Consider the following 19,614-nt stretch of genomic DNA (forward strand, 5'->3'; position numbering starts at 1 on the left):
GTGGAAGGGCGGGGTCTGCACCCGCGGCCGTCCTCGGGCTACGGGGGGCGGTACTCCCCTTCTCTGCTTCGCCTCCGCTTTCCTCCCCCAGGCTGGGAGTTTCACCCTTTTGGCGCTCCTTCTTTCGTACCCCTAATTTACCCCAAGTGGCAAACACCCTCCCTCCGGCACGCGCGCCCTAAGGGAGCTCGCAGGCTGGGGGCCGGCCAGGGGGACCTGGGCGGTAGCCTTTCCCAACGCAGTCCTTTCGCCTCCTCCCTCCTCACATCCTCAGATGCAGCTGCTTTAGGTCGGAAGGAAAAACGTGTCAACTTCTCAAAGCCCCTGCTCTCCGCAAGGCTGGGGGGCGGGGGTCCAAAGAGGAGGGGTGGGGCGGGAGCCAGAGGGGGCGGGCCGAGGCGCTGGCCCCGCCCCCGGCCCGGCTGGGTCTTTAACGCCGCCCAGCGCACATGTCCGGAGAGGCCCGGCGGCCGCGGCTCGGAGCGCACAGACGGCGGCCGAGCCCGGGCTAGGCTGGCGGCGCTGCCATGCTGCGAGGCGGACGGGGCGGGCAGCTCGGCCCGCGCGGCCGGGTCAGGGGCCCGGGCAGCCTGCTGGCGTGGCTGATGCTGGCCTCCGCGGGCGCTGCCTCCTGCCCCAAAGCCTGCTGCCCCCACGGCCCCTCGGGGCTGCGCTGCACCGGGCCCGGAGCCCTGAAGAGCCTCCGCTACCTGCAGGGCACCGAGAACCTGACGGAGCTGTGAGTGTCCAGTGGGCATAGGGGCGAGGGCAGGCGTACCCATGCCCCGAGGGTGCGGACACACTAGCTAGCTGCTGGGTGCTCCGGTGCTGCCCACTGCCACCACTGCCCTGCGGGCGCCGTGGCCACAGCTCAGAAGGTGCCTAGGACGTAGGGCAGCGGGGCGCCAGCTTCTAGGAGGAGGGTGGGCCTCCAGGTGCGTTTGCGGAACCCTGCCATCTGGAAGCAGCCGTGCGGACCTCAGCCCATGGAAGGAGGTGGTCAGCAGCAGGACGCACTTAGGCATCCTGACCGCCCTTTCCCTTATAATGGCCTGGCAATGCCAGCCCCTGCCCTGGACCGGGCAATGGAACGGCGATTGGTGGGAGGTGCTGAGCTATCCGCGCCCGGTGTCCAGGTCTCGGAGTAGGATTTAGATGCGGGCAGGATCCCCTCCTGGCTTCCCTCTGGCCAACTCCACCTCCCTTTCCACCCTAGTCTCTGCACTGGGGGCTGCGGACCAGCCCTAGAGCCGCCTCCCTTAAGGGTTCAAAGCTGGGGGGGGGGTGAGAAGAGGGTGGGGGCTGCCTGCATTTTGCAGTCTGCCAGCAGCCCACAGTAATTGCTTACAAAATACTCAAGCACTTTTTAGCAGCTGGTGAAACCTATGGGAGTATTCTGTCATAATTGGCCTAGAGGTACTCCAGCATCACATGGTGATGGCTGGGAAATACTTGAGAATTCTCTGTGGCCAGCAGGGCCAGCAGGACCTCCAGAGGAGAGACAGACAGCTGGATAGCTCTCCTCCGGTGGCCTTGGTCCTAGAGGGGGACAAGGGGGCTAGCTTCGTGTAGAGATGGGCTGGCAGGCACCCGAGAGGCAGAGGCCATGGCTGTCTGGAAGTTACTTGAGCAGTCTGTAATAATTGGCACTGAGTTACTCGGGTATCTTGCAGTAATTAACGGGAAGGTACTCAATCTCTCTCTCTAATGGCCCTAGGGAGACTAAGAAGAGAGGAGATGGCCTCCTCTGAGTCTGGGCCTAGGTCCCTGCACAGTGGGAGGCATGGGAATCCAGACTGCCACTCCAATCCGGCTCCCTCATCACCCTGGGCTCGGGCCAGACTGCCACTCCAATCCGGCTCCCTCATCACCCTGGGCTCGGGCTCCTGGATGCTCCCCACTGGTGCTCCCCCATCCCATGTCCCCTCCAAACCCCAGCCCTCTGGGGGTGGTGAAGAGTGGGCAGACTGGACTAGGGTGTAAGAGGCCTGCAGGGTGGTAAGCTGAGATGCCCCCCTTCCCTTGGGTGGGGCAGCAGCCTGGCCCACCACCTCTGCTTGCTGGGCCCCCCTCCCTCTTCTCTCAGCCACCCTCCCCCGCAGAGCTAACGAGGAGATAATGGACTCGAATAGACAGATTGATTATGAACCCAAACGAATGAGGCAGCTTTGAGCACACTGCCTGACAGCTCACACACGCCGGCCACTGCGTCTGCTCCCCCTCCCTGGGCCCCTAGGGCTCTCAGCTCCATGGACAGTGGGGGCAAGGTGGTGGTGTGCCCTCCCCCAGGGTCATCTGGAGGCTGTTCCCTAACCCTGGCTGTCCTGTGGGGACCAAGGTTGGAGAGTGGGGAGTCAGAGAGGCTGGCTCAGGATGACCCTGGGCCTCCCCAAATTAGGAGAAGGAACATGATGGGGACACAGTTTTGAGAACAGTGCAGGCAGTGAGTCAGGCGAGAGTGTGAGTGTGTGTGTGTGTGATCTACGTGCCATTTCAGAGCAGCCTGGGTTCTTAGGAACTAACTCCCTGACAAGTCAAGTCCAGAAGCTGGGCAGGGCTGGGGCCTCCGGCTCCCCTCCCCACATACCTGCTCTCCCTCCTTTCTCTATCTCTGGCTCTCTGTCCTTATCTCACTCACTGTCTCTCCCTTATCTGTCTCCTTTTACTGACTGTCTTTCTCTCTCTGCCAGTCTCTTCCTGTCATTTTTTTTCTCTTCAGTATATCTCTGTTTGCTCTGTCCCTCTCTTTTCTGTTTGCCCACCTCCCCCGCAACTGTACCTTTGCACCCCGCTGTGGTCAGCGGGTCTGTGCTCCTCCCCCCCACCAACACACACACATACACACACGTCTAGTCTCGTCTCTGACTCCATTCTCCCATAATCCCCTCTCCTTCTTCCTTCAGCATCTGGTTCCCTCTGGGGCAGGATTGTCAGGGGGTGGCAGACTGGCAGCCTTTATGCCCCTGCCCTGCTCTGCTGGAAGTAGGGCGAGGTTGAGATTGCCTGTATGTGGGGAAGGCCCAGTGGCTATGGGTGGGCCCAGAGGGTGGCTCCTGAGCAGCAGGCCTGTTTGGGGACGCCTGGCTGCATGACCACCGAAGGGGCTTTCTCCGTGTAGGGTGGGGCATGGGGCCCTTTGTGGAGCCACGTGCTTCAGGATGACAGGCCCTGTTGTTGCTGAGTGGGAGCAGCCCTGCCCATACCCAAGCCGTAACCCGTCTGAGAATGGTCTTGCATGTTGGCATCTGTGAGCATGCATGTGTGCGCATGCGTGTTTGTGTGTGCCAGAGAGATGTGTGCATATATGACGGTATATGTGCCAGCCAGCATGTGCACATGTTCAGAACATGAAGATGTATATTTCTGTGCATATGTGACTGTGTGGGAGTGTACATGTGTGTTGTGTGTGCGTGTGAGTGGGTGGCGGTGTATGCACATGTGCGGGTGTGCATAGTTGCACATGTACATGTGTGTGTTCGTGTATGTGTGGACATGCATCAATTCGTATATGAATGCACATGCAAGTGTGAACTCGCATGCATGCGATGCTGCACGTGTGAGCGGGTCTGTATGTGCATAGGAGCATGAGTGTGCGTGCGAGTGCACATGCATGTGTGGTCAAGGGGAAGGCATGGGGGGGGTGGGCTCCTGTGACCCCTCCCCTTCCCCCACAGCTACATCGAGAATCAGCAGGATCTGCAGATGCTGGAGTCCAAGGACCTGCAGGGCCTGGGGGAGCTGCGAAGTCTGTAAGATGGGGTGGTGGGAGATTGGGGACCAGAGGGCCAGGGAGGGGGCACTGAAGGCTGAGGGGCTGGGGCGGGCAGAGGAGCTCAGGGATCAGAGGAGTTGCTGAGGAAAGGAGGGTGTGAGCAGCGTTGGGGGCTCCAGGGCTCAGCCTGGGGGCAGGGGTGGGATGGGGAGGTCGCTGAATCCTGTCCACCACCACCCCGCCCCAGCACCTTCGTGAAGAGTGGTCTCCGTTCCGTGGCGCCAGATGCCTTCCACTTCACTCCGCGTCTCCGCCGCCTGTGAGTGGTCAGGGCCCAGCGGAGAGGTGGGAGGACGTCCAGACAGGGGCCATGCATGGGCTCCGACCTCCCTGGGGACTGTTGGGAGGAAGGCCCCTGCCTGGGCTGGGAAGGAGATGCACCCATTCTCCTGGGAAGCTTGCATCCTCATGTGCTGGGGAGAGCAGGGCCCCCACGCTCCCACCCTGGCGAGCTAGAAGGCCCTGCTTCCCTGCTCCCTGCTCTCGCTCCATCTCCTTCCCCAGCAGCTGCTGCCCACCAGCTCCAAGGGAGCAAGGGACAATGGGAACTGGGCTCCTGGAGTCTAGCTGGGGCTCTGCCTCCCCCAATGCCTGCCCACCTGGCTCCATGGATAGCTGCTCCCCCTTCCCACAGCCATCTCTCTGGTAGAGGTCCAAGGGGGTGGGGCAGGCAAAGGGTTCCAAAAGAGACAGCCTAGAGCCCTCCCTGTCCTTCTGAGGGCAGGAACTCCAGGTCACCGCCCCTCGTTGGGGATAGGCAGCCAGGTGGGAGGTTCGTGGGATGGGTCATTCGAGCAGTTCTACTGGCATCTCATTCAAGGACACCTGGCAAACCTGTGTCCATGAACCCTCCCAGTCTGGGGAGAGACTGCAGGTCACCCCCAGTTTGTAGATAAGGATTCTGAGAAGCAGAGAGCTTAGGGTCCTAGTCTGAGACCCCAAGGAAGCAAGTGCTGGAGAGAACCCATACCCAGCTTCCGGCCTGGCTCTCACAGAGGGGTTTTCCTGCTCCCTCTGTGCTAGAGTCTCCGCAACTCAGCCCCCCTCCCGTCCCACCCCCACGATGGCTCCTCTCTGGGACAGGGCTCAGAGCAGAAGGTCCCAGGGTTGGTAGCTTGTCTCAGAGCACAGAGCCCTGTGGCAGTGGTGACTCCTGAGTCAGCTTCCAGTGTGGCTGCCACGGCCCCTGTTGGGACCCACTTTCTCCACCTCTGCAGCTATCTGCGGGCTGGGAGGCCCCGGGGTTCCTTCAGTCTTGACTTTCCTTAGTCCCCTAGGAGGGGCCCAAAGGGGGATGCAGGATGGGGGTTGAAGAGGTATTTTGAAATCCTTGTCATTTGTCTGGTAGTGGGGCAAGAGTGTGGGAGCCTCAGCCCTCCCCCTCCTCCTCTGGCCCCATTCTGGGCTCTGTGGGGGGGGGAGGAGCCCAGATGGAGCCCCCTCCCCCAGCTGTGGCCTCAGCACTTTGCCAGCTGGGGCTCTAGGACAGCAGAGGGGAGGGGCTGTTGTCTCAGATCCCCTCTCTGGGGTCTGGAGAGAGGGTTAAGTGGGGTTAACCCTTGTTGTCCCAAGGAGGGAGACCAGCTTTCCCCCAGTCCTGTCTCCTCCCACCCATCCCACCCCACCCCACCCTGCCTCTTTGGGCCAAGTTTGGGGAGGGGGAGCCAGATGGCAATTTCCTCCCCACTGGTCAGAGCGAGGTCTCTGTGTCCTCTGCTTTGCAGGGACCTCTCCTCCAATTCTCTGGAGTCTCTCTCCTGGAAGACTGTCCAGGGCCTCTCTCTACAGGAACTGTGAGTGTGGTGCTGACCCCCAGGGGCCAGAGGAGGGGGGGCGAGGGCAGAATGTGTGTGCATGTGTGTGTGCGCACTTATCTCTGTGTGATGGCATGTCATGGTGTGTGTGTGGAACTGGGGGGGCTGTTTCTTTGGGGACTGAGTGTTTGGCTGTGAGTTGAATCCCTGCCTGCTTGTAAACCTGCCATGAAAGTTGGGGCTGCAGGTTCCTTTATGGGGGGTCGCTGGCCCGGATGTTGGGTCCTGTGTGCATGGAGGCTGGCCCCATTCTCTGAGTGACCACAGGACTCCGGAATTTGTGCAGGGGGACATTGCTCACGTTCCCCATGCACCATGCTCATGGGATGGGTGGGCCGCGGTGTGCTGGGATGGCGGGGCGGGGGATGGTGGGGCAGGTCTGGCCTGGAAGTGGTGGCCCTTCCTCACACCCCCACACTGAAAGCTCCCATCTGACTTGCCAACCTGGGGAGCCTGAAGCCAGCTGTTTTTGTTTTCACCTGTTTTTGCTTTATTTCTTTCTTTTGTGACTAGAAAGAGATAGCAAGGCATTCGCCAATTCAACACATTTTACATGCACAACTCTGTGACATTGATTCTGTTCATCATGCTGGGCAAGCGGTGCTCACTGTCCTCAAAGGATGTTCCACTGTTAACAGAGACCCAGGGCCCCTGAGCAGAGATGCACTCTCCCCTAGCCCTCCCAGCTCATTAGTTTCCCTCTCTCTCACTCCCTCAAAGCTCACTGCCACTGCGCCTGGTGCACATTCGGAGGGACCCTCTGGATCGGGGTGTGATTCAGAGTCTAACTCTGTGGCAGCAGGAAGTTTCCTCTTTCTCCTGCAGATCTGCCCCCAGGGTTCCACCTGGTCCCTATGCATTTCCCTATTCCATCTATCTCTATACATTTTCCTATTCCACCTGGTCCCTATGTATTTCCCTATTCCACCTGGTCCCTATGCATTCCCCTATTCCACCTGGTCCCTATGCATTCCCCTATTCCACCTGGTCCCTATGCATTCCCCTATTCCACCTGGCCCCTATGCATTCCCCTATTCCACCTGGTCTCTATGCATTCCCCTATTCCATGTACGTGATAACCCACCACTTGCCCTTATTTCACTCGGCATCAGTGACATTGTCTGTCTTGCTGTCAAGGGCCGTTTACCTTGCTGTGTGGACCAGGACGTGGCTCCTCCTTACAGCCAAAAACTATCCCCTTGCATTCCTTCTCTTTCTGTCTCCCCTGGCGACCAGGCTCCAGGAGAGGGATCTCTGCTCCATGTCCTCACTCCTTCACCTCTGGACACACCTTGCTGTGGTCTAATGGCACCTCCCCTTACCATTGTCACTTTATTCCCTGGGGCTCGTCAGGCTCTTTCCTGACTCTCTTGGTGTCTACCCCCCCCTCCTCCCCCAGGGTCCTGTCCGGGAACCCGCTGAACTGCTCCTGTGGCCTGCTCTGGCTGCAGCACTGGGAGGCTGAGGGGCGGGGTGGAGTTGCTGAGCAGAAGCTGCAGTGTGGGCAGCAGGAGCCCCTGGCCCTCCTAGCCAACATCAGCTGTGGTAGGTGCTGGGGGCGCTGGCAAAGGGTGCCAGTCTGGGGAGAGGGTGGGCATTGAGCAGGATTTGGACAGGGAGCACTTCAAGGGGAGTTTCGGGAACTGGTCAGGGCCGGAGGAACTGACAGGAGGCCTGGTGGGGCAGTGGTTAAGGACCTCCCCCAGTGCATCCTATAGATGCACTGACTCATGCCATTCTTTAGGATAGGGTAGAACTACCTGGGGGGGGGGGGGGGCTTCAGAGACTGCAGCTCTCTAGGGGAGTAGGAGACTCCTCTTTCTCTGTCTGAGCAGCAGGTGGGTTTGCGTGGTGGACTTCGCAGTCAGCAGCTCATGTAACCAGGACACCACCGGACTCCTGTCTGTTCTAGAGGGTCGCCCTCAGTTAACATCTACTAGATCAATCGCAGTGGCAAAGGAGGGAGTGGAAGGTTATGGTTGCAGGAGGGCGGTGGGGAGGGGAGGGTGGCATTGCCGGGACTCGGGGTCACTGAGCAGGGTGAGGGAAGCCACTTCAGCTCTGGCAGCCCTCGGGCATTTGGTTGTTCAGGTGTGCCCAGGCTGAAGGTCCAGAAGCTCAATACATCAGTGGAAGTGGGGGACAGCGTGGTGCTGCAGTGCCAGGTGGAGGGCCAGGAGCTGCAGAATGTCAGCTGGATCGTCGGGGACCTGGAGGAGTCAGCCACAGTCGTGGTGAGGAACCCCTTAAGCCCGCTCCAGAGGGCGATGGCAAGGATGGAGAGAAAGGCACGTGGTGGGGGAGAGACAGCAATGAATGAGGCACACATGGGGGCGCAGATTGTGGAGGCTCATGCTGTGGGGCAGCCCGGGGGGGATGCTGCTCCAGCAGGGACCCCGTTTCCACAGGGCCACCTGGATGTAGTCAGAGCACTGCTGTGGGAAGCAGATGCTGGCTGCAGAAGAGAGGGTCTCAGAGCCCTCACAGGCCATGGGAGGGAGCCGGCAGGCCATCTGTCCCTACCACCACCCTTTTCTAGATAAGGAAACGGAGCCCCAGATGGGGGTGGGATGGGGTCACTATGCTCCTGCACCAGAGGGTGTGCTTGGGGGGGATCCTTCAGGGACTTTTTCTGGACGCTGTCGCCTCTTCGTGGACAGATGATGAACCAGGAGGCGCAGGCTCTGGTTCAGGTCTTTGGCTAATTGATTTTCAGAGCGGCTTTCGGAAACCTCTCCCGGCGGACCTGTGCTTTGCTTTTCTTATCTGGAAGCTGGGGAGGTGGACACGATAGCCTTCTGATGTCCTGCTTCTGGAACTTCTCTGGCCTTTGTCTCTCTGATCCAGACATGTCTTTGGGCACCTGCCCAGACCTTGCCCTTGGGCCCCAGGCTGGTGATGGGCAGCTCGAAGTAGCCATAGCTAACTAAGCCTTGGGAGATGTTGATGGCAAGGTCAATGGGGGCTGAAAATAGGTTGGTACTCACCCCAAAAGTTGGTCCCAACTGGGACACAAGAGTGTACACACAGGGTCCAGCCCTGGGAGGCAGAGGGCTGGTCCAGTGGGGCTGGGCTGTGTCGGTGTTGTTCAGTTTGGAGGTAACACTTTGGGAGGATAGTCAACAACTAGAGTTGCTGGAGGCTCCTGGCACTACACTGGAGGGAGCCACGGGTGGGCACCGTGAGCAGGGGTGCAGGGGCTCAGCTGCGGAAGCCGCTGGAGCCCAGACCTGGCGAAGGGAATGTTGGCCACGCCTTCACTGACCTGCCCTTCTCCCTTCAGCGATGAAAGCTGCCTGGGTGCAGTGACAAAAAGCACACCAGGTCGCTCCGTTCCATCCGTGGCAAGGCCTGGCATCCACGGCCTGTTTGGGGGGATTAGGTGTTTGCTTTTCTCTTTGGGGGGGGGGGTTTGCATGTTCATATCACGTGGGCTTTCTAGAAATGGAGAGAAGTCGGACTGTAACTGGCTGTCATGGAACGGAAGGGAGGTTGAACCCCCTCAATTAGGAGAGTGAAGGGTGTCAGAGGCGCTCCAAGGGAAGCGATGGGGCACCAGGACCAGGGTGACTTGCAGGAGGGGCAGCCAAGAGGAGCCGGGGCAGCGCAGGCCATCCAGACGCGAGAAGCGGTCAGCCCACTGCCTGTGCAGAACCCAGAATTTGCTCGGAAAAGCTCCTCTGGATTCTGTGAACCCAAGTGTCTGGTGGCAGCCCGGAGACGCCTCTCCTCCTCTGGCATTGATTAACGGAGTCTCACGTACCTGACACTTCCAGGGAGATGTCGGCTCACCACTTCATTTATTTTCATCATGCCATGAACGCGGCTTTCTAAAACGTCAAAAGGTATAAACCGTCCACCTTCTCAGCTTACCAGGCAAGAAAACCATCCTTCAGCAGAATGAAGCGCCTTCTTCGAGTCACGTGACTGCTCTCAGCGTCCGGGGCTTTTCGGGAAGCGAATCCCCAACCTGACTCAGGCTTTTGATGATGATTCAGAGTCAAGCCCCTTAGCCTCTCAGCGCACGCATGGCCTTCATCCGCCAAACAGGAGGCGGTGCTGCCGCTGGGCTGGTCTCTGCGGCCTGGATCAGAACCACCCGCTTCTGATCTTTTCCCGGGGAGACTTAATTTGCTAGGACGGCGTGTAATCAAGGATAGAAAGAGAAGCGGCAAGGCCCTAGGCGGCTCTCCGATGAGCTGTGTGTGCATTGGGGCCTCTGGGTTTGTTACCTCTACTTAGCTGCTCAGACGGGTGGTTTGGATTTGGGGTGCTTTGTGCCTGTTTAGAGGTTCCTGGTCATGCTCTAGAGCAGCGGTTCTCAACCTGTAGGTCTCGACAACCTGTGGGGGTCAAAGGACGCTTTCACAGGGGTCGCCTAAGACCATCGGAAAACACATATTTCCTATGGTCTCAGGAACGGAGACACCGCTCCTCTATCCGTCTCCAGGCAGGTCCACCCACATGCAGAGATGCCCACATACAATTCCCTGGCGTGAAGACCATTACCCATGCTACACCATGCTTCAAGACAAAATTTCATTGATTTGTCATAAGAAATAAATATTTCACAATATAGAATTACATATTGTTTTTGTGATGAATCACTATGCTTTAATGATGTTCAATTTGTAACAATGAAAATACATCCTGCGTATCAGATATTTACACAACAATTCATAACAGTAGCAAATGACAGTGATGAAGTAGCAACGAAAATAATTTTATGGTTGGGGGGGTCACCACACCATGAGGAACTGTATTAAAGGGCCACGGCTTCAGGAAGGTTGAGAACCACTGGTCTAGACTTTTCAGATCATTCAACAAATAACCCAGAATATGAATACACGCTGAAGGAGGAGGCGTGTCTTCTCCCTCTCCCCCACCCCTCCCTGCTCCCCCCTACACCCCCTGCACCAACCCTCTTTTCTCCTCCCTCTGTAACCGGAGGGTTCCCCAAAGACATCTGCTCCAGCCCCTGACTCCAGCCCCAAGCCACGGAAACATTCCCTGTCTTCTTCCTCTCTTCCTAGACGACCCAGATATCCAAGGATCTGACATCTCTGTGGCTGACCCTGATCAATGTCACCAGTGACCTCAACCGGAAGAATGTGACGTGCTGGGCGGAGAACAATGTGGGCCGGGCTGAGGTCCCCGTCCAGGTCAACGTCTCCTGTGAGTCTCCCATGGCGGCCCCAGCACCCCTCCTTCTCTGAAGAGAGGATGTGAGGCTAGGGGGGGGTGGGTTGCAGGAAAGGGGTGAGCTGAGTGTCTCCACAGCTGCTCCCTCCCAGCTGTTTGCAGATTCCCATGAAAACCTGATCCTCTGGAGGAAGTCATGGGGCTCCTCAAGGCCAGAGGGATGCAGATGGATTTCCTTTGGGCCCCCTGCCTGAGCCTTGCTACCTTGGCCTGGATCGAATGAATGACGACCTCGCTGCCCCTGGGGCTTCATGTCACTGCTGCTTGCACCCTATGCCCTGCATCCTGGCTTTTTTTTTTTTTAAGAACGAGGAAAGTCACCCCTTTAGGGTCCCACCTTGGTTTCTTTAGGTCCACCAGCAAATGGCATGACGTAAACCCTCCCTTTCAGCCCCTCTTCCTGTGCCATGTAATGCACATGGAAACGTCACTCCTTCAACACGAACTATTGTAACCTGTGTCTCAGAAGACCTCTTCTCCCTACCCCCTGCCCCCTCCGTCCCCAGCCTGCCTCCTGGAAGGATCTTCTCCCCTTTCCCAAAGGCATTCTCCACATTGTGCTTCTCCATCGCCAGGCTTCTGGCCCCTTTCTGTGCCTCAGATCAATGTGCTGTAGGTAGGACTTCATACCTAGGGTGTTTTGCCCAAGGACCCCTGATGGGGTAGTGAGTGGGGAACACCTTGGGCTGGTAACCGCCAGGCCAGCAGTTCAAAGCCACCAGCCAGCTCCTCGGAGAAAGACGGGGCTTTCTACTCCTGTAAAATAGTGGCCCCATGGGGGCGGCTCTACCCTGCCTTTTAGAGTCCCTGTGAGTTGGCATCGACGCCATGCAGTGCGATGTCAGAGATCTTTCGCCCAACGGCATGTTTGTCCTTTAACAGTGTTTTAAGTTTAAACCGTATTTTATGTCTCACATGGAACACTCCATGGATTTTCACGCCATCTCTGTACTGATGACAAGTTTACCATTTGTGCTACCGAAGCCAACTCTCAGTATTCTGTTCTTAACATCTGCCCTGGTGCCGGGAGAGCAGGAGTTCATGCCACCCCCCAGGAGTGGTGCTCCAATATACGACGCCAAGGTACCCTCTGCCACCAAGTCGATGCAGAACATGACCCGCAGCATGGGGTAGACCTGCCCAGTGTGCGTGTCTGAGGCTCTCTCTCGATGGGAGTCGGGAGGCAGTATGGCGGGTACCAGGGAGCTTCTAAAAGCTTGTGGAAAAAAAATCCCATTTCCCCATGAACTTTTAAAAAGAACTCTCAAATATGTCTATACACACATACATACATATATGCGTGTGTATGTATATATATATACATATACACACAGAGATATACTCATGTATAAACTGAGCCTTTCAGCACATGTTTAATGCAGTTTTTGTGGTAAAATTAGGTGCCTCGGCTGATACTCGGGTTGGTTTATACTCGAGTATATACGGTGCATGTATCTTTTTCTTTCTTTCTATTTAGGGGCTTCCTTCCATACATTCCCCAAGGTTTTTAAACTGTATGTCTGCTTGAGTCTTAGGTCTCTTAACCCATCTTACTGTGCTTCATGACACCTCATTCTTCTCTACCCTGATAAAAGCCGCACGTTCATTTCTTTCTGCCCCTGGTGCCTATTTCTCCTGGCCTGTTACCTCATTTCAGACCCACCAGTTAGCCTGTGTCTGATTGTGATTGGCCTGCTGCCTGGTTAAGATTTACTGTCCACGTGCTTCCACTCTGGGAGAAAGACGGGGCTTTGTACTCCTGTAGAGAGTTGCCGCCTCAGACACCCACGTGGGCGGCTCTACGCTGTGCTATAGGGTCACTGTGAGTCGGCATCGACTGAAGGCAGTGAGTTTTGGGGTTTATTTTGGTTTGGTTTGGTTGCTTCCAACCACGTGTCTTTGCGAATGTCTCCCAGCCCTCTGGCCGGTTGCCTTCAGGTTTCTCTCTCTCTCTCTCTTGCCCCCTCCGCCCGGCCCGCAGTCCCGGCCAGCGTGGAGCTGCATGACCCCGTGGAGCTGCATCACTGGTGCATCCCCTTCTCCGTGGACGGGCAGCCGGCACCCTCCCTGCGCTGGCTCTTCAACGGCTCCGTGCTCAACGAGACCAACTTCATCTTCACCGAGTTCCTGGAGCCCGCGGCCAACGAGACCGTGCGGCATGGCTGCCTGCGCCTCAACCAGCCCACGCACGTCAACAACGGCAACTACACCCTGCTGGCCACCAACCCGTCGGGCCGGGCGGCCGCCTACGTCATGGCCGCCTTCATGGACAACCCCTTCGAGTTCAACCCCGAGGACCCCATCCCCGGTGCGAGGGCCAGCCTAACCCCGGGGAGCTGCTCCAGGTGGCTGGGGAGCCCTGGCCTCCTTCCCACTTTCCCCCTGACGCCCCAGAAGGTGGCTGTCTGGTCCCAGACACGCGGGTGTCATCTGGTGTCTGAAGGAGCCAGAGTTGGGGTCCTCGGGCTCTGTGCTGGCCTCTTTGCCCCCTTGTCCAAGCGCAAGGACTCCTGTCCACCCTGCTTTGGCTGAAGAAAACCTCACCCCGGGCATACAGTGTCCCACTGGGCAGGGGCCAGTGCATCCCCTCCCTTGAGGCCCAGAGCTGCCCCCCTCCCCAACCCACCCGCACCCCAGGAAGGATGAGTCCCAGGGGTGAGGGACACCCACCCCCTTCCCCCAGCTGACCACATTCTCTCCTTCCTCCTGCTGCAGTGTCCTTCTCGCCAGCTGGTGAGTAGCTTGGGCAGGGGTGGGGGGTGGGGTATGGGGGCGCTGATGCGTGGTCTCCGAGCCAAGGCTGCGGTCAGGGGTACACCTGACCCTGCAGGCTCAGCTGGGGCCAGGGCTGGAGCGGGCCTTTGTCCCCACAGACACTAACAGCACTTCGAAAGACCCAGTGGAGAAGAAGGATGAGACACCTTTTGGGGTGAGCTTGGACGTGGAGGCTGCGCAGCGTGCGGGAGGCGGGGCTCACCCGCATGTCATTTCTGGTCTGAGCACTGTTGCCTCCCCTTGGAGTCTCGGCCAGGCCCTGGGGAGCTGGGCAGATCTGTGAGCTCTGAGAGGGAAGGAGAAACAGGTTGCTGGGGGGGGTGGGCTCTGGGAGTACAGGGGACCCCCTGGATCTGCCCCCCTCCCCCAGGTCTCCGTGGCTGTGGGCCTGGCTGTCTTTGCCTGCCTCTTCCTTTCTACGATGCTCCTCGTGCTCAACAAATGCGGCCGGAGGAACAAGTTTGGGATCAACCGTGAGTGGGGAGGGCTGTCTGTCCTACCGGCTTTGTTTCCTCCTGACTCTGCCTGACTCTGCCCTCTGTCTGGGAGGGGGCTGTGCACAGGTGGTGTTCCAGAGGGTGCGGGCATGTGGGGGTCTACACTGGGCCTGGCTGTGGGGCTTGTGTGAGTGAGTGTGTGAGGGTGAGTGTGAGTGTGTGCTGGTGCTGCAGCAGTGTCGGAGGCAGCAGCTGCTAATTGGTGGCTGGATTGTAGTCAAACACTAAGTGAGTCTGGGAGGTCTGGGTTCTTCGGGGGGAGTGGGGGGTTCTTTGGTGCCCGTGGGGCCTGGGGTTGGACACGAGCCAGGCGGAGAGAGGCCGTGGTGTCTTCTCTTCCCCCTGGCTGCTGCCTGGCTTCCGAGCTGCTCTGTTCTCCCTTTGTAAGCTACAAGGCAGCGGGGTCGCCTGCCAGGGTGGATGGGGTCCAGGGTGTGTGTCTGGGCTGCACCCCTGAGTGTGGCTGTGTCTCCTCTTCAGGCCCTGCCGTGCTGGCTCCGGAAGATGGGCTGGCCATGTCCCTGCATTTCATGACACTAGGTGGCAGCTCCCTGTCCCCCACTGAAGGCAAAGGCTCCGGGCTTCAAGGCCACATCATCGAGAACCCACAATACTTCAGTGATGCCTGTGAGGAGCCATGCTGGGTGGAGGGTGGGGGAGGCCCACATGTGAGTGTGCGTGGAGAAGCCCTGGGCCACAGCTTCGGCCCACCCAGGGGTTGGACAATCCCTCCCTGACTCCTCGCCTGCCCCAGCACACCCTTCTCGGGGGGAGGCCGCCTGTCTTTGAGCCATGGCGAGCTAACCTGTACTGTGTCCTCCCTGGGCAGATGCAGCCCCGACCAGGGCACGGGGCTCAGGGAAGGAGCAGAGACCGAATTTCATCCCCTTCCTTTCCGTGGGCTGGGTGCCAGACTGCAACACGCAGCACCCCCTCCCCGCCACTAGACAGCCCTGCCCTCTCTCCTCCCCATCCCTCCTAAGTCTGGGGCTCCATCTGATCCTGCACCTCCCTCAGGTGTCCATCACATCAAACGCCGTGACATTGTGCTCAAGTGGGAGCTGGGCGAGGGGGCCTTTGGGAAAGTCTTCCTGGCCGAGTGCCACAACCTGCTGCCCGAGCAGGACAAGATGCTAGTGGCCGTGAAGGTGAGGCTCCCCAGCTTCTGGGTACTGATGGGCTACAGAACTGGTGCTGAGGGTCCGGTGGGCCATCCGAGAGGTGGGGCCTTAGGGCTGGCCCACCCAGCGTGCCCCGCCCGCTGCATAGGCGCTGAAGGAGGTGTCAGAGAGCGCGCGGCAGGACTTTCAGCGCGAGGCCGAGCTGCTCACCATGCTGCGGCACCAGCACATCGTGCGCTTCTTCGGAGTCTGCACGGAGGGCCGCCCGCTGCTCATGGTCTTTGAATACATGCGGCACGGAGACCTCAACCGCTTCCTCAGGTATGAGGGCCTGACCCCTGACCTGGGCCCTGGGCCCAAGGATGCCATTCCTGCTCCCATTCTGCTAACTGGCTGAGGAATCTGCTGGTCCCTCCTGAGCGCTGGGCTACAGAGCAGGTGCAGTGCTTGAGAAGGACGGGGCCAGACGCAGCTCCTGTCCTCAAGGAGCTGTTGGGTGGTAGGCAGTGGCACCAGTACAGTGAGGAGGAGCCGAGCTGTTAGGACGGTGGCTTGGTTGATTGGTGTGTGGCCGGCAGTGGGAGGGCAGTGAACAGGCACTGTGGGAGGGGCACTACTCACTCATGCGTGACCCTCCCACTACCATCCACTGGACTCTGACCCGGCGCGATCTCAGGGGACAGGGTTGGAACTGACCCTGTGTGTTTGCTTCCCAACAGTGGGTCTCTAAGACCATAACTCTTTAGGGGGTAGAAAGCCTGTCTTTCTCCCAAGGAGTGGTGCCTGGTGGTTTTGAACTGCTGACCATGCAGTTGGCAGCCCGATGCATAGGCACTCCACTACCAGGGCTTCTCGAGGGGCACTACATGCCGTTGTTGTTAAGGCCTGGTGGGTTACACGATGGGCTGTGAACTGCTACCAGCTACTGGCTCCGAACTGCTACCAGCTACTGGCTCCGAGGGAGAAAGAGGAGGCTGCCTGCTCCTATAAACAGTTACAACCTCAGAAACCCACCGGGCCAGTACTACTCTGTCCTATCAACGGGACAGTGACAGGGAGTTTGAGTCTCTGTTGTTAATTTTGTATGTGCTTGTAGATCAGTGTGGAGGGGTATTGTGTAGACACACTTTCATAGACCCCAAACACACACAGACAGAGGTGGCGATTTACGCTTAAGCCAGTTCCTAAACGCGGGCTCTTACATGTTAAGAATTCGTGCCTTTGCTTTGGGACAGAACCCCTCCGGCAGGTTTATTTAGGTTACTGATCATTTTCATAAATTCCGGAACGTGTCCATTTCAAATGAGGACTATTTGGGGAATGAGGAATGAGGTGAAAGCTCAGGATTCATCTGGTGGGCTGGCTAGGGGCGGGAGGTGGTGGTGGTGGTGGAGAACATCAATCTGGGAACCTTTAGCAGGCAGGCCCCCACAGGTCTGGCTGGATATTGAGGGTGAGGGTGGGAGAGAGAAGAGGGTCAGGGGGACTCCCAGGGTGCAGGCACAGAGTCTGGGGTGGGGGGCTAGGGACAAAGCCCTTGTGTGGTTGTCCCTTGATAGTTGAGATTTGGTCCCCAATCATCTGTTGTGGGAGTCAGGGCTGCATAATTCAGCTGAAAGAGACCCTAAGTCTGCATTTACCCTGTGGATTGTGGGGAGCTTATGGAGGGTGTGGGATGAGGGAGAGGCCAGACCCTGCACTGAGGCAGGGCCAGGATCATCAGGATGGTATGAACTCAGCGTAGGGTGGGTTGTGCCTGAGTTCCCATTGGCCAAAAGTGGAGGTAGGGCAGTGGGTATCTGGACGCTGCACTTGGAGTTCAGGGGATGCTGCACTTGGAGTTCAGGGGATGGTGCACTTGGAGTTGAAGGCCTGTGAGGGCCTTGCTGTGGAGATAGAAGGCTCTGCTGAGAGCCCATGCCAGCATCGGCTTCCCTGTTCCTCCCTTGCCCCATAGCCAGACGCCACAGCTCCTTCCTCTACCTCATGCTCCCCACCCCTACCTCTCTCACAGGTCCCACGGACCTGATGCCAAGCTGCTGGCCAGCAAGGAGGACGTGGCTCCTGGCCCATTGGGACTGGGGCAGCTGCTGGCCGTGGCTAGCCAGGTGGCCGCTGGCATGGTGTACCTGGCCGGCCTGCACTTCGTTCATCGGGACCTGGCCACGCGCAACTGTCTGGTGGGGCAGGGGCTAGTGGTGAAGATAGGCGATTTCGGCATGAGCAGGGATATCTACAGCACCGACTACTACCGTGTAAGGGCCTTTGGCCCCCACCCCTTCCCAGGACCCAAGCTGCAGCCTACCTGCACCTGGACGCCTCCCGGCACGCCCTCCCTTTCTGGTGTGAGGGGGCGGGGCTGAGACCCTCTGGCTCTGGGTTTTTAACCGCCCCTCCCCCACGGCGTCCTGCTCCCCTACCCCCTCGACCGCTAGTAGCAGCGGGTCTGTCTCCATTCTGCGGGACGGACGGAAAGTGCACCATCGGTTTTTCCCTCTTAGCCCTGGCCCCGAAACCCCTGTGCATTTATTTTTAATGCCTGCCGGGCGGGGGCGGGGGCGGGGGCGGGGGCGCGCTGCGCGGGCTGCCTCGGCGGGCGACCCTCCTGCCGGTGATGGTGACGCGGCGGCGCGCCCCGCCCGCAGGTGGGAGGCCGGACCATGCTGCCCATCCGCTGGATGCCGCCCGAGAGCATCCTGTACCGCAAGTTCACCACCGAGAGCGACGTGTGGAGCTTCGGCGTGGTGCTCTGGGAAATATTCACCTACGGCAAGCAGCCGTGGTACCAGCTCTCCAACACCGAGGTCAGCCCCGCCCCGGCCCGGCCCGGCCCACGCAGCCCTCCCCCGCCCCCCCCCTGTGCTCGCCTGCCCTCCTTCCGAAGCTCAGGGCCCCACCAGGTCCAGGGGCACCGGGAGCTGGTAGGCACAGGCTCTGGGCGGGGGGGCGGGGGGGGGGGCGGGGGGAGCGCCACATGGGGAAGAAAGTTCAGCCCGGTGGTCAGAAGGCCGCAGGTTAGACTCTCAGATGGACAGCCCTGGCCGCCCCAGGCCCAGCCTGAACAGGCCCCAGGTGTTCCGTCTCCCCAGCAGCTCCTCCACCCCCTCCTTGGCTCGCAGCTGTCAGTTTCCATTTCTCGGCCTAATGCAGTCTGCTCCCTGGAGGCTGTGGGGTGGGGGAGAGGGTTATAGATTTTAATTTTCTCAAGCACGGAGAGAAGGAATGAGATTAGTGCCGCCCATAACCCAAGTCTCCTAATGGGGGGGTATGTATGTGAGGGGGAGGCCCTAGGCCTCTCCATCTACCTCCTTGTCTCTCCTGTGGCTCTCTTTGCTCCTCTAACGGTCCCTCCTGGAGTCTAACTTTGATCCTTCCTGTTGTAGCTTCTTTTTGGAGGCACTAGGTCCTCACAGAGTGGTACCCGCAGAAGATTGAAGGAAGTGGGGGCTGCCCTCTACCTTAAAATAGGAATCAATCGTTTTTTTAAATGTTTTATTTTATTGGGGGCTCTTACAGCTCGAATCACAATCCATACATATATCCATTGTGTCAAGCACATCTGTACACAGGTTGCCATCGGGAACCAATTATTTTTCAAGGGTGCTCTAGCCTGCCCTTTCTGGAGCTGAGAGGTCGAGGGCCCTTTCTTCAACCTCCTGGGAAATCTTCTTGGGGTTTGATCGCAGGCCCTCCCAGAGCTCTCTGTCCCCAACCCATCTTTCAATGTCTGTCCTTAAGCCTTCTGCACTGCTCTTAGTCAGAGCAGCAGGAACCTGGGAGTCGCTGTGCGGTGTCCCTAGACGATTAGCAGCCCAGAGGCCCAGAGACCTTGTGTGACCTGTCTGCCCCCAGCCTTGTGTGTTCTCCTCTCTGTCTCCCTCGACTCCTCTCCTCCAGGCAATTGAGTGCATCACGCAGGGCCACGAGCTGGAGCGGCCACGCGCTTGTCCACCAGAGGTCTATGCCATCATGAGAGGCTGCTGGCAGCGAGAGCCTCAGCAACGCCACAGCATCAAGGATGTGCATGCGCGGCTGCAGGCCCTGGCCCAGGAGCCTCCCGTCTACCTGGATGTCCTGGGCTAGGGGCCTGCCCAGGAACTGGGGACAGGAAGCTTCCAGGCTGGGGTTTCCCTGCTCTCAGCGACTCCCGTAGCTCCCAGTGCCCCACAGGGTGGTCGGCAAGCATCTAACCCACCCTCAGCATGCTGGAGGGGCTGGTGGGGGCCGGAAGTGGGGGATGTCTCTGCTTCTCTGAGGCAGGGTTCCGCCATATAGCAATCATATTTATTAACCCTTGGCTGTGTCTCCTGCCAGTTTTTGAGATGACGTTGTTCCTGGAGGAGGGGTATTGGGACTCAGGTCAGGGGTGGGTGTGGGCGATAATTCTCGGGGATCCTCCCTTAGCCGCACACCCCAGTTCTATGCAGCTGTTA

The 19,614-nt window shown here is 58.7% G+C and overlaps 1 protein-coding gene across 2 annotated transcripts; it reads left to right on the plus strand.

The window, feature by feature from the left end:
• Positions 1-527: 527 nt before the first annotated feature.
• NTRK1 (neurotrophic receptor tyrosine kinase 1) lies at positions 528-19,264 on the plus strand. 2 transcript variants are annotated; one of them, XM_075540398.1, is made up of 17 exons: positions 528-739; positions 3,675-3,749; positions 3,960-4,031; positions 5,497-5,565; positions 6,986-7,131; positions 7,678-7,820; positions 10,629-10,761; positions 12,770-13,096; positions 13,504-13,521; positions 13,662-13,717; positions 13,934-14,036; positions 14,541-14,687; positions 15,078-15,208; positions 15,330-15,502; positions 17,196-17,436; positions 17,827-17,985; positions 19,079-19,264. In XM_075540398.1, the coding sequence occupies exons 1-17, from the start codon at positions 528-530 to the stop codon at positions 19,262-19,264; spliced, it is 2,391 nt and encodes a 796-aa protein (XP_075396513.1). The 2 variants fall into 2 exon arrangements, with proteins under 2 accessions (XP_075396513.1, XP_075396514.1); XM_075540399.1 differs by lacking the exon at positions 13,504-13,521.
• The last annotated feature ends 350 nt before the right edge of the window (positions 19,265-19,614 follow it).

This window comes from Tenrec ecaudatus, chromosome 1 (genome assembly GCF_050624435.1).
Source record: "Tenrec ecaudatus isolate mTenEca1 chromosome 1, mTenEca1.hap1, whole genome shotgun sequence".
Lineage (NCBI taxonomy): Eukaryota > Metazoa > Chordata > Mammalia > Afrosoricida > Tenrecidae > Tenrec > Tenrec ecaudatus.